Source organism: Bactrocera oleae, chromosome 2 (assembly GCF_042242935.1).
Source record: "Bactrocera oleae isolate idBacOlea1 chromosome 2, idBacOlea1, whole genome shotgun sequence".
Lineage (NCBI taxonomy): Eukaryota > Metazoa > Arthropoda > Insecta > Diptera > Tephritidae > Bactrocera > Bactrocera oleae.
In genome coordinates this window covers 71,856,354-71,868,985 of record NC_091536.1, presented here as the reverse complement: position 1 = coordinate 71,868,985, position 12,632 = coordinate 71,856,354, and the positions used below count along the sequence as shown (strand labels likewise).

General features: G+C 32.8%; 1 protein-coding gene across 2 annotated transcripts; it reads left to right on the top strand.

Annotated features, from left to right (window-relative positions):
• GILT1 (Gamma-interferon-inducible lysosomal thiol reductase 1) lies at nucleotides 1–9,249 on the top strand. 2 transcript variants are annotated; one of them, XM_036368092.2, is made up of 6 exons: nucleotides 1–133; nucleotides 196–399; nucleotides 6,212–6,346; nucleotides 6,571–6,782; nucleotides 6,917–7,064; nucleotides 8,727–9,249. In XM_036368092.2, exons 2-6 carry the CDS (start codon nucleotides 340–342, stop codon nucleotides 8,895–8,897), a joined length of 726 nt encoding a protein of 241 aa, XP_036223985.2. In that variant the 5' UTR covers nucleotides 1–133; nucleotides 196–339; the 3' UTR covers nucleotides 8,898–9,249. The 2 variants fall into 2 exon arrangements, with proteins under 2 accessions (XP_036223985.2, XP_069961722.1); XM_070105621.1 differs by having other exon boundaries at nucleotides 65–399.
• Nucleotides 9,250–12,632: the final 3,383 nt, after the last annotated feature.

Below are 12,632 nucleotides of genomic sequence, written 5' to 3'. Positions count from 1 at the left end.
ATTCAAACAAAAAGCTACAGTTCGAGCCCTAGCTGAGACTAGCCGAATGCGACTCAGAGCAAATGTTGGCAGTTGAATTTTAGGCGTTGCCCGATTCAAACCAACGTGCTGAGCAGCTCAAAAGTGTTTTTAAGTACTAAAAAATAATATACAAAAACAAAAATTAGTTTATTTTCTTTGTCGCTATTTATTCAGTTGACCCCGGTGTAGATTGACTTGTTGTGGTTATTGTCTTTTTTCGGTTATTCGGTGGTGCATCTGTAAGCTACCTTTGTGTGTCTTTCGCTGGAAAAACAAAGTTTTACAAGTTGTATAATAAAACAAAACAACAAAAGTATCATGAATCAGAACGTTGTCGGAGTGTTCTTGGTGTTGATCGCAGTTGCCAATGCGGTGAAGGTAATAATGAATTGGCATGTCATATGCAGATTCTAAGATAAATTAATGGTAGTGTATTCATATGTGTGTGTATGTATTGTATTAACTATGTATATATATAATATGTACATGCATGCATCCATAGATATGTATGTGAGTACTTGTAGGTATCTATGTTGTAAAATTTACCATTTTTTGATTGAAGTTTTGTAAATTAGTTAAGAAAATAACATAAGTCATCCACATGCTATATGTGGATGCCAATTTTTAGTATATAGTATGTACAATATATTTTTATATAATACATATATGTATGTGTATAAATTATATTTTGTATAAAAGTGTGAAGCTATACAATATAATGACATAATTAAACTAATCACTTAATCAGGTCATGTATGGGTTTTCTATTACAAAACGATGGAAATATTGTCAATGATACTGACTTCGTGTACAAAATAACGGTTCATTAACACCAATCGTGATAAAAGCTACCGCTTATACATATGTACATGCACACATATATTTTTCGAAACCAATTTATAATCACCTAAATTTCATGAAAATGTTGCTGTATTTATATAATAAAACAAATATAGGTCCACGTCTACATACAAGTATGTATATACATACATGTGTAGGTATATACACTCAGATATACCTCCACGATATCTGACCAGTTAATTAGAATATAATTCGTTTTATGAATAAAAAGTTCTACATAAAATAAAATGGCTAATAAGCTATAATTTCTGTGACGATTGCACGCCAACACCTGGGCAACAATGGGTTAACACCCATTTTTTCTCAATAACCATAATGAAAAACTTTTGTATTCAAATTTTTAAGCATAAATCATTAACAAGCAACAAGATGCATGTATGTATCAAATATGTGCACAGCAAGATATTTAATTGCATTTTATTTCACAGAAAAGCGTAACTGTACTTACATACAGTTGGTTACGGTTAATTGAACTCGAAAATGTTATAAAGCTGTGAATTTATACCTTTTAACTAAGCAGTTTACCTTTTTGAGTAAAAATACGGCTTACTTTAGTCAATTGGTAAATTGACGAAAAGTAAAAATTTTACTTTGTAATATGAATCAATTAGCCGTGAAATTTGGAACATTATTTTTTAATACATTCAAAAATTAACTGTATTGGCTATCATAAGGACGAAAACACCTTTAACTAACTTGCTGACTGAAATTTTCACCTAAATCCATTATTTTCTGTTAAACGACGTCTACTTTATTTCTGTATTTTACATAACTCTGCATTTGTTTGATCATTGTATTTCTTTGCTTTATTGCACACCCAAACACTAAAAAAAAGTTCAATGAGACAGTCATTAAAATTCAAGTTTTTTGTTTTGTCGCTGTGTTTAGCAACTAGCATGCGTTTTGGTAAACATTTTCGCTTTTTCTCATGGCTAACAGTAAAGCACAGTGGTGCGCAAGTGATGAAAATAAATATTGACAAAAAACAATGAAAACTAAATATCCAATAAGCTTTCTTAACTTTAAATTTTTTTAATATTATACAGACTCTTAATTCAGGGTGCATACCTAGTGTGACAGCTAAAATAAGCGATTTTTGGGAATTAAAAACACGGCTGTATCAATTTTTTTTTTAATACCATTAAATATTTTTCGAGTTACAAGCGAGCTCCGAAACCGCTGCAATATTCCGAGATTCTTTGTGGGTGAAACTTAAAAATAATTCTCCACTAGAAGACATTAATTGAAACTCTCAGGCCACACTTAGAAACTCTAACTCAATAATTATCCGAGATATCGATTTAAAATTTTAGTATGTTATTTTCAAAGGTAAGTGTTTCTTTTAAGTAATTAATTAGTTAAAATCTCAAATTTCCTCTTTATGATCAATAATCATACCTTTCTTTAAATAATTCCAAGATTTAGAAATTAACTTTTTGTTATATTAGAAACCAAACCGTTGCCATTTTCAGAATTAAAAAAAAAAGTATGCACGAAATAAATACGCAATGTCTGTATTAAATTATTTTCTTTGATTTCTTTAAAGAGTCGATACTTGTAGAACCGACAAAAAGATTTTTTAATCAAACCGCTATTTTTTTCATATATTCGTACAATTTCAAATGAGTAGAAATAAAACTAAAAACGTATTCTTCACAATTTCCGTGGAAACAAAGAAGTTTACCAAGCATTTTAAATTGTGTGCGCAGTTAACTTGACTCCGCCTCACGGTGCAATAACTCATTCTGGTATAGTTGTGAGTAAACCGGTTCAGACAATAACGCTGTGAAGTCAAGCTTAGCTGCAGGGGCTTGTGTCTATAGCTCTTGCTGACACTACCTTACAACTTTTACACCGCATATGTTTTTAGTTGAATTTTTTATGCTTTGTGCTTTTCGTTTATGCTTTACAAACAAGTTCCCCATGCAAGTTGGCAGTAAACATAAACATAAAGAGGTAGACGCTATACAACAAAAACATAAGTTCTCTTTTAAAAGTCGGTTTCTGAAAAATATTTCACTTCCATTATAAGCAATTGAGCAATCGAATTTGAGTGTGGTGGGAGCCGGTTGAAAAACAATTAGAATTTGAATAAAAAGACGGTCTGATATACGTTTGGATGATATATATTATATCCCTCACCAGAGAGTACTGAAATTATTATCTCCATATTATTGTTTACAACTTTTCACCAGAAACCAGTTTCATTTTTTTTGTTTTGAAATTCGATAATTTCAATTTTTTATTTTTATTTTCTTAATTTTTTGTAGTAGCTTTGATGCTGTTCGCATACCAATTAACTAAATTGATCGTAATTTTTAGCAAAATAACTGACATCATTTCCATATTTAGCGAAGTCAGAGAAATGAAGCATGAACAAATAATACCCAGGTCTAAAAAGTTACAGTTCTTCTAAATTATTGCTACCAAATTTGTGTGTATATGTATAGTATAAAAGGAATAAATTAATCAATTTAATTATTTATAAAAATTAAATTAAATGTTTGAAAGTTAATTATTATGTTTTACCGAAAGATTATAGGCGAAGACAATACGTAATAAACCGAAAGTTATGAAAAGAACCAAGTTAATTTATTCAATGAAGACAATTAAAAACAAGAAAATTGTTAACTTCGGTTTCACCGAAACTGAAATACCTTTTACAAATAAAAAAAGTTTCCATAAAAAACTTGATTTTGATCGGTCGGTTTGTATGGCTTCTATAAGCTATAGTAGTTCAACCTGAGGAATTTATATAGTGGCTTTGTCTTGGACAATAATGCATGCGGAGTTTCGTGAAGATTTCTTGTCAAATAAAAAAGTTTTCCATTTAAGTGCTTGATTCTGGTTGTTCAGTTTGCGGTTCCGACAAATGAGTAGCTTCTTGGGGGGGAAAACGACGTGTGGATAATTGCAAAGCAATATGTCAAAAACTGAGGGACAATTGCTAGTATTTACACTGACAAACGGACATGGCTAAATCGACTCAGCTCGTCACCCTGAACATTTATATATGTATATATTTAATGTCCGACATTTCTTCCTGGGTGTTACAAACTCGTGGCAAACTAAATATATAATACTTCATATACATATATACATATATACACATATACATACATATATACCCCATCCAAGGTATCTTGAATGTGTACGCAAAAATAGGCAACAGAACAAAATGATTCACTTCCAGAACCTATTATAGCTGAAAGTTTTAGTTTTAAAACTTTTTGAACAAAAATTCAGAAAAAAGCGGTTATTACAACAAAATAGAAACTAGAAAAACTTACTTTTCCTTTCAAGGTTGCTTAGAAATCGGAATCGATAAATTAGAAATAATCGATAGGTTATCAGCCAATTTTCCTCTTATAAGCGGCCATAGTTACCAATATTCGGAAAAACATGATTTTCTTGGTGTCATATAGTAAATGTTTTTGAATATTGCTAAACCCAAAGAGACCTACATACCTACTAGAAGCCTTCCATAGTCTTTCAGTTTATACCTGAGAACAATTTTTTAAACCCAGAGACCCCTAAATGTGGTTTAAAATCAATTCTTTACTATAAACTGTTATGCAAATAAATTGAAGTTGTATAATTTAATATTTTCTTTATAAAATTGCAATGCTCTCTCTATTAAATTTGAAGAAATTGTTAAAGTACCTACTTGCTTGCTACCTTGCTACTTTCAGCCATTAGCGGCTTCCGGTTTCATGAAGCACAAATCGATAATGTTAAAATAACTCTCTTATAGTTCGTATTGTTGTGCATGAATTCGTTGCATTTATAATAAATGAGATATTGAAGGAATTTGTAAAATCAAGACAAATGTATGTTTGAAAGTATATTTCTAATTTGACTTCTTTCGAAGGCAGCTTACGTGTAACAGCAATACTTATTAGTCATTGTAGAAATATATACATCTGTATTTTTTGTACGACGACGGTTCGATAAGTACTTAGTTTCATCGCCTGATGGCTCCACAACTGTCAAAATTTCATTCAAATCGGAGTAAGAATTTTGTATGGATTGCGTATGGAAGCCAATGTCTCCGACCGAGAAATTAGGAAAATGGTAAAAGAACAATATCGGTCGATTCGTTTCTTGAAAGGAAAATATAAATGAAATTAAAAAACATCTAATCTTATCTAGGGTGACTCTTCTTCTTAGAAGTTTCAGTCAAAAAATGGTTTAACAAGTTGCAACGAGCCCCAAGTCCTTGAAAAACGGCTCACACAGACGATAACATGACAGAAATTCACGGTCTCGTATTGGCAGACTGTGGTTTGAAGGTGCTCCAGATAGCTGAGACAGAAGGCATTAAAATAAAGCAACGTTAGCCTTTAGCACTTCACATTAGTGTTTGAAGCTGGGATTCAAAAGTTATGAGTTATATCAATATATATAGACTTCCATTCTATCCTCCAGGGTATATTAACTCCCTGAACAGGGTATATTAATTTTGCCACGAAGTTTGTAACACCCAAAAGGAAACGTCGGAGACCATATAAAGTATATATATAATATAAATGATCACCGTGACGAGCTGAGTTGATTTAGCCAAATTGTAAAGATCGGATGACTATAGCATATAGCTGCCATACAAACTGAACAATCGGAATCAAGTGCTTGTGTGGGAAACTCTTTCATTTGACGGGGTATCTTCACGAAATTTGGCATGGATTATTATATAAAGCAATAATCTAATCTCCGAATAAATTGTATAGATCGGACGACTATAGCATATAGCTGCCATGTTAACTGAACGATCGGAGTAAAGTGCTTGCATGGAAATTTTTTTTATTTGACGAGGTATCTTCACGAAATTAGGCACGAGTTATTGCTTAAGGCAACAAATTATTCTTCACAGAAGTTGGTCAGATCAGATCACTACATCATATAGATGCCATACAAATTGAACGTTCGGAATCAAGTTTTTGTAAGGGGCCTTTGTATTTGTGAAGGGTATTATAGATTCGACGCAACCGAAGTTAACGTTTTTTCTTGTTTTTTTTTTTTTTGTGTTTACAAATTAAATCGGCGGGCAGATAATTTTGCTCAATGAGGTCGTATTTGCCTGACAAGTCTATCGAGCTACAAGGATTCCAAATAGATTTCTCCAAAATTTTCATTTTTTTCTTACAGACTAAGTACTTATTGCACCGACCTCATAAATCACAACAGCCTTAGTAGTCTTGGATAACTAAATACAACTTAAGCTACTTTAATATATTCTGACGCATATTTAGTTTTTATAAAACATTTAAATTAATAAAAACTGTTTTTATTTCAATACATTTTAAACAATTTGCAATTATTCTTCTGTCAGGTGCCGGTAACCATCTACTATGAATCACTCTGCCCAGATAGCGCTAAGTTCATTACGGAGCAGGTCTTTCCAGCTGTGAAGGGCGAGCTGCGCGACTACGTGGAAATCAACTGGGTGCCTTATGGCAAGTCGCATGTAAGTACCGCTATTCATATATGTTTATTTATACACTCATACATACAAACAAATCATAAATAAGAGAGACAAGTAGCATAATTTTGCTTAACTAGTGTTTCGTTGTTTTGACTTGTTGTTTGTGAGATATATGCAATTATATCACGTGTAGATATATGGTATATAGTATGATACTAACGCATATCGGATTTATTTTCTGTTTAATTGTTCACCTGCTTATGCAGTTCACAACACAAGGTGCTGAAACGATTTTCGATTGTCATCACGGTCCAAACGAGTGCTACGGCAATAAAGTGCATGCCTGCGCTATCGAACATATTCAGGCCAACTCCTACCAAGTCGAATTCACCAGAGAATCACTAACTTTGGACTTCATCAACTGCATGATGAAGGCAGGCAAGAACTTCGATGACAACGTATATCCGGGTGCACGTTGGTAAGTGACGACCGACTGTTATGCAAATCAGGTTACACGCTTGCAATTGTCATGTGTTAGCTTGTTGGCTTATGTTAGTGTAACGTTCATTAACAGCTTGGCTCAAATTTTGCCATTATTGTTGTATCTTTTAGCGCACGTGAAAATCATATTAGCGCCTGGGAAAATATTCAGCAATGTGCCAACACAACTGAAGGCAGTATTTTACTCAAAAAACAAGGCGAAACCACGATACAGTTTCAAAATCCATTGACCAGTGTTCCAACTGTTGTCTTCAAGCAGGTGAGTTTTGGAGTGAAAAGTATTAGCTTACAAATAGTTTTGTTTTATTTATTCACAATCACATCATAAAATTAAAGAAAATGTTTCCACACTCTGTTAATTAAACAAAAAAACCAAAAGCAAAAAGCACCGAAGCTGTTTTCCATACAAGAGCTTGATTTTGATCGTTCAATATTGACCGTTCCGACAAATGAGCTGCTTCTTCCGGAGAAAACGGTGTACACAGGCAGACAGAAGGACATGGCTAAATCTACTCAGCTCGTCACGCTGATCTATTATATACATTTACGTTTTCTTCTGAGTGTTACAAACTTTATGGCAAACTTAATATACCCTGTTCAAGGTATAAAAAAAAATTATTTGGAGATGGAAGGTTGTTTTCTAGAAGTATTTTCGAAACCACAGATAACGGAACTAATATATATACTAATACTTTGGTCTTTCCCCAACTGTGACAATTTTCAGTATGAAATATTTTATAATACGAAAATCTGGCAATATTACTGGTGAAAGCGATGGGTTTTAAGTCAAAAACCGAGCTAACGGCTGAAATAAAACAGTTTAAGAGTAGAATTTACCGTTAATATGTTTCTAGCGCATTCGAAATAGAAGATGTTTTATTCGAACTCCCTGTTTTTCATAAAAGACCGAGGAACTTTGTAATGATTTTGCTTTAGAGCATCAATGACACCTTTTTCTATAAAAATTGCTTCCGAAATTGCTCTCTTGAACAAAAGCAAGTACACAAGAATTATCTCTTAATACGTTATCTTCGTTAAAATTATATTCTTCGAAAACACAGTATTGTATTTTATGCTCAAGAAGTATCTTCCTTATAGTTATATTATTTGAAAACCCAGGGTTGTATTATGATATAAGTATTTCTTATCGAATTTCACCAAATCTTTATGAAGCATTCCCACGCTTAATTTATTTTTCCATACATTCATTACAAGTATAAGTATCGGCTGGGATGACTTTTAGTACCTTCAGTCGATCCATAAGCAGACAATTTTTCGCGTCGTAAACAGAAAGCTGCAAACCTGCCACAAATAGACACATGATGATCAAACTTCACAAGAACATGAAAAAGGTTATATCAATCTACGAAATAAATGAAAGAATTCCTTTTGTGCCCGCAATTTAAATGGACCAGTCCGTATCTAATATGATCAGATAATCAAATAGAATGGCTTTTTAAAAAGAGCAGATAATTTTGCACTACTATTTAGACAAAATATATAGATGAAGACAAGGATAATTTTATATAAATACATATATCTTTCCTAAGAGTGGTTTTACAGGCTTGTTAGTTTTAATAAATGCCTATTTTAGTTTGACAACACTTAAACACCTTAAAACTATTATTTTACTCTCTAAAGTTTGAGGAGTTATTAAAAATAACCTAAAAATCAAGTTAATAATTCAATGATCTTGAAATCGATACAATATACAATATCCACAGTACAATGAAAATATGTATGTACTTCGAAGAATGCATTCAATATAGATTTCAATTTGTGAACACAAAATGGATTACAATGTTTTTGTACACATCATTAATTTTGAATATCAATTTATCCATATAACGTACATACAAGTATATTAATTGTGTTTGATTAATATTACATTTTAGCTTAATACTCTTCTTAATTATTTCAGCAATATGATGCCAGGGAAAACGATCAAGCCATGTCCAGCTTCCTGAATGTTGTCTGCAAGTACATTCCTCAACCGCAGCCGAAAGTGTGTGCCGCTCTTAACTCAGCCATCGCCACCACTGTTACACCGCTCTTAGCTTTGTTGGCTTATTTGCTGGTACGATTATTCTAAGCTACGAAAGCACATTTTACAAAGCCGCTGCAACAGGCGGGTACCTCCATTTAGCTTCCAATTACAAAAAATGTTGTTGAAGTAAAATATTCGTAAATCGTTTTTATTTTTTATACTTACACAAAGCAATCCGTCCAAGTATTGTGATTCTAAATTTTTGTATTCCGAAATATTATCTTCAAATGACACTTTTTATATTTAAAATATATACTTACGAGTATATATGTACAATGTTTAATTATGACAGATATGTGTCTATCTATAAAGTAGAATGTGTTTATAGAACAAGTTTTAACTGTAACATAAATCAATGATATCCATATTTGTAAAATATATTATTAATAAATACGTATAGCTTTTTTCGAAAAGATTTTGTAGACTCAAAAACAGTTAAGTATAATATGCAGACAATGGATATTATAAATATGAAGAATGTGCTCGCTGCAACCAGTGTAAACTTTGTTTTTCATCGATAAACCGCACATCCAAAGACGGCAATTATGAATTTCTTTATAAAGTGATAAGAGCCTAGCCTATAAATTTTATATTCTAGCTCTGTTTTTTAATCGATAAGTTCTTTACAGAGACATTCGCTGTCTCAAGGCATGTAGTTATGTCTCTGTTTTGCTAAAAAGTTTTCTCTAAGGTGCTACAATATTTCCCAAATTTAGCATATAATTCAGATTACAGTGTAATTTTTTTCAGATAACTTTGAAACACTTAAGCTAATAATTTACCTCACGATTTCAGTCCAGACGTCGATTCGAGATATACTGCTTTTGTATTTTTATACTCTCGCAACCTGTTGCTACAGAGTATAATAGTTTTGTTCACCTAACGATTGTTTGTATCACCTAAAACTAATCGAGTTAGATATAGGGTTATATATATATAAATGATCAGGATGAAGAGACGAGTTGAAATCCGGGTGACTGTCTGTCCATCCGTCTGTGCAAGCTGTAACTTGAGTAGAAATTGAGATATCTTTATGAAACTTGGTAGACATGTTTCTTGGTACCGTGAGACCAAGCACTAAACACGCCAGGGACATTCAATTTTATCTCTGGAATGGTATGAGATGACTTTATAGGAACCGCGTTCAAAATTAGTCAATGGGCGTGGCGTGGCACCACTTTTAGTTGAAAAGCCATATCTTGGGATCTGCTTAACCGATTTCAACTAAATTCAGTGCATAACGTTCTTTTCATATTTCTATGTTATAGTGAAAATGGGCGAAATCGGACTACAACCACGCCTTTTTCCCATATAACACCATTTTCAATTCCATCTGATTCTTTCATTATCCACTATGCATATCAAGCAAAAATGATTATATCGGGGTAAAACTTTGCATGAATAATACGTTTAAAGTATGCCACCTTGTGACCAAAAATTGTCTAAATCGAACCAAAACTGTTCTAGCCCCTAAGCACTAAATATGTGGACCCCAGTTTGACTTTGCGAGAGTATAAAATGTTCGGTTACATCCGAACTTAGCCCTTCCTTACTTGTTAGAATTGTATCCGACCAAGGATTGTCGACTCAGCATCAGTGCCAAAACTTTTCCACTTGTTTTATTTTTTGCTAATACTGCAATAACAACTGTTCATTTCTAACCTTTTCTAATTGTAGTATAAGGTCTAGTAAAGCCCATAATAATAATTTTATTTACTAACCTGTCTCTCACGTTGTGTGAGATCGGCTTCTCCTTTAAGCCGTTAAAAAGATAAGAGTTTATACTAAAACCTTCTCTAACGTGTTTTGTGATTGCTTGACTCACTATTGTTAGAGCACGTGTCAAAGATAGACACCAGCAAAGAGAAAACATAACATTTTAGGTTACGTCGATTCAGTGCAGGTTATTCTGAATACCTTCATTCGACTACGGAAATCGGCCAGTCCGACGGATATGTAAGCACTACTTTAATGACCCTGGTGCTAAACATTGCACACAAAATCGTTTGGAACCATTTAAATTAGGCTGGATACAAAAAAAAGCTCGTTTTGTGGGGGGCACACGGCACGAAGAAAAACTTCCATAACCAAATTTCCATCTTCGAATTACTGCTGAATCGCAAGAAAGTCGATTCATTTCTGAAGCGGATGGTGACTGGATAGTGACTCGCCAGAAGCTCCGGGAGCTTGGTGGCTATGTTCTTTTGCATCGACCTTATAGACGGGAAAATGAAAAATTGTTCTTAATGAAGTGAAAATGATCCTTGTAAAAAATTTTTCTTAATGAAACTTGTGAAAATCGAGTCTTCCAATTTTTTCCCAACAAGGAGCAGCCTAACATATGTATATATACACATTAATTTCGCGTATTTTTCATAAATATTTGCATAATTTAACTCATCGTTAACATCAATATTTACAAAACATTAAAGTGTATTGTTTTTCAAAGTTTCGCTTGACTGACAAATGAATTAGCTATCTGAGTTAATACCGCCGTTGTTTATGCCACAATTGAGTATGGTGATGCACATACTTGTATAGTGTGTTTGATAAGTATGCGAAGGTTAACTATAAATTCTACGTAAATAATTGTTGACTGTAAGAAAGAAGTGTTAATAGCATGGAATTACTTTCTACATAATCAAAACTCATTCCCGAAATATAGGAAAAGGTAAGTCCAGAATATCTTTCCTGTACTCTAAAAACATGACTGAGCCATTTGCGGTTAGCAATCAGTTTTCATACTGCCAATTTCAGCTATGGAAGCCAAAGTTAAAAAGATCCAATATATTCAATATATTAAGTATTTAAATAATTTATAAATTAATAAAGGGAAATAGCATGGTGAAAGTTCAGTTATGTCTTCTCAGATTTTCTTCCGCATACAGGAATAAGTAACACAGGATTTCAAAAACCTTGTGGATTCAATAACTTGATTTTTTTACCAGTTGCTAAGAGCAGGGAAGTATCTTTACTAAGAGTAGAGTCAGACCTTTTGAATTATATACTGAAATTATCAGTGGCATTAGATCATATATACGAATTGTTTGAATAATTTAAACCACTACTGTAACTATGCTAATCCATTACGTAAAGTGTGTTATTAAAAAATTGCAGCTGTCGATCGTTCAAATGTTCTCGCACGATAAAATCTGCGCTAACGGTAAACACAACAAAAATCGCCGTACTCTTAATCAAAAGCACAGAAGGGTATATAAAAATAGGAGTAACCAAGCAGGCAGGCAGGTATATTTTTGGATTAGTAAATCACGTTATAATTACAATCAATTTTTCTATGATTGTGGCACATTGCTACCATTATTAGTATATGATTATTGGTATCATTGCTTGTGATTATGTTGAAGGTATAAACAAAATTATGAACGTTGATTCGAATAAGAATTATTTCCCACCGATAAATTTCCTATTCGTGGTAAACAAGCTGATAAGAAATTTGAGCACACGTTTACACACAGTTGCAGCAAATGTGACAGTGACAGTGGCGGTAAGTAGCAAGAGCTCGTCATCATAACAAAAACATTACGGCAACAATGTAAAAAAATGCAAATGACAGCGAAAGGCAAAGCTTGAGAAATCTTGTAAAAATATGTATGTTAGGATGAGCCAAAAAGTAACCTATCGAATTCATGGAATAAAATGAACCTACATGAAGAGAAATATATATCTCTACAAGGACACATTTTTTACTTAATTTTAGAAGATGTCGGTGAGCATTCAAAGTGTACAAAATCTGTTTTCACTAAAGATAACATAACTTTT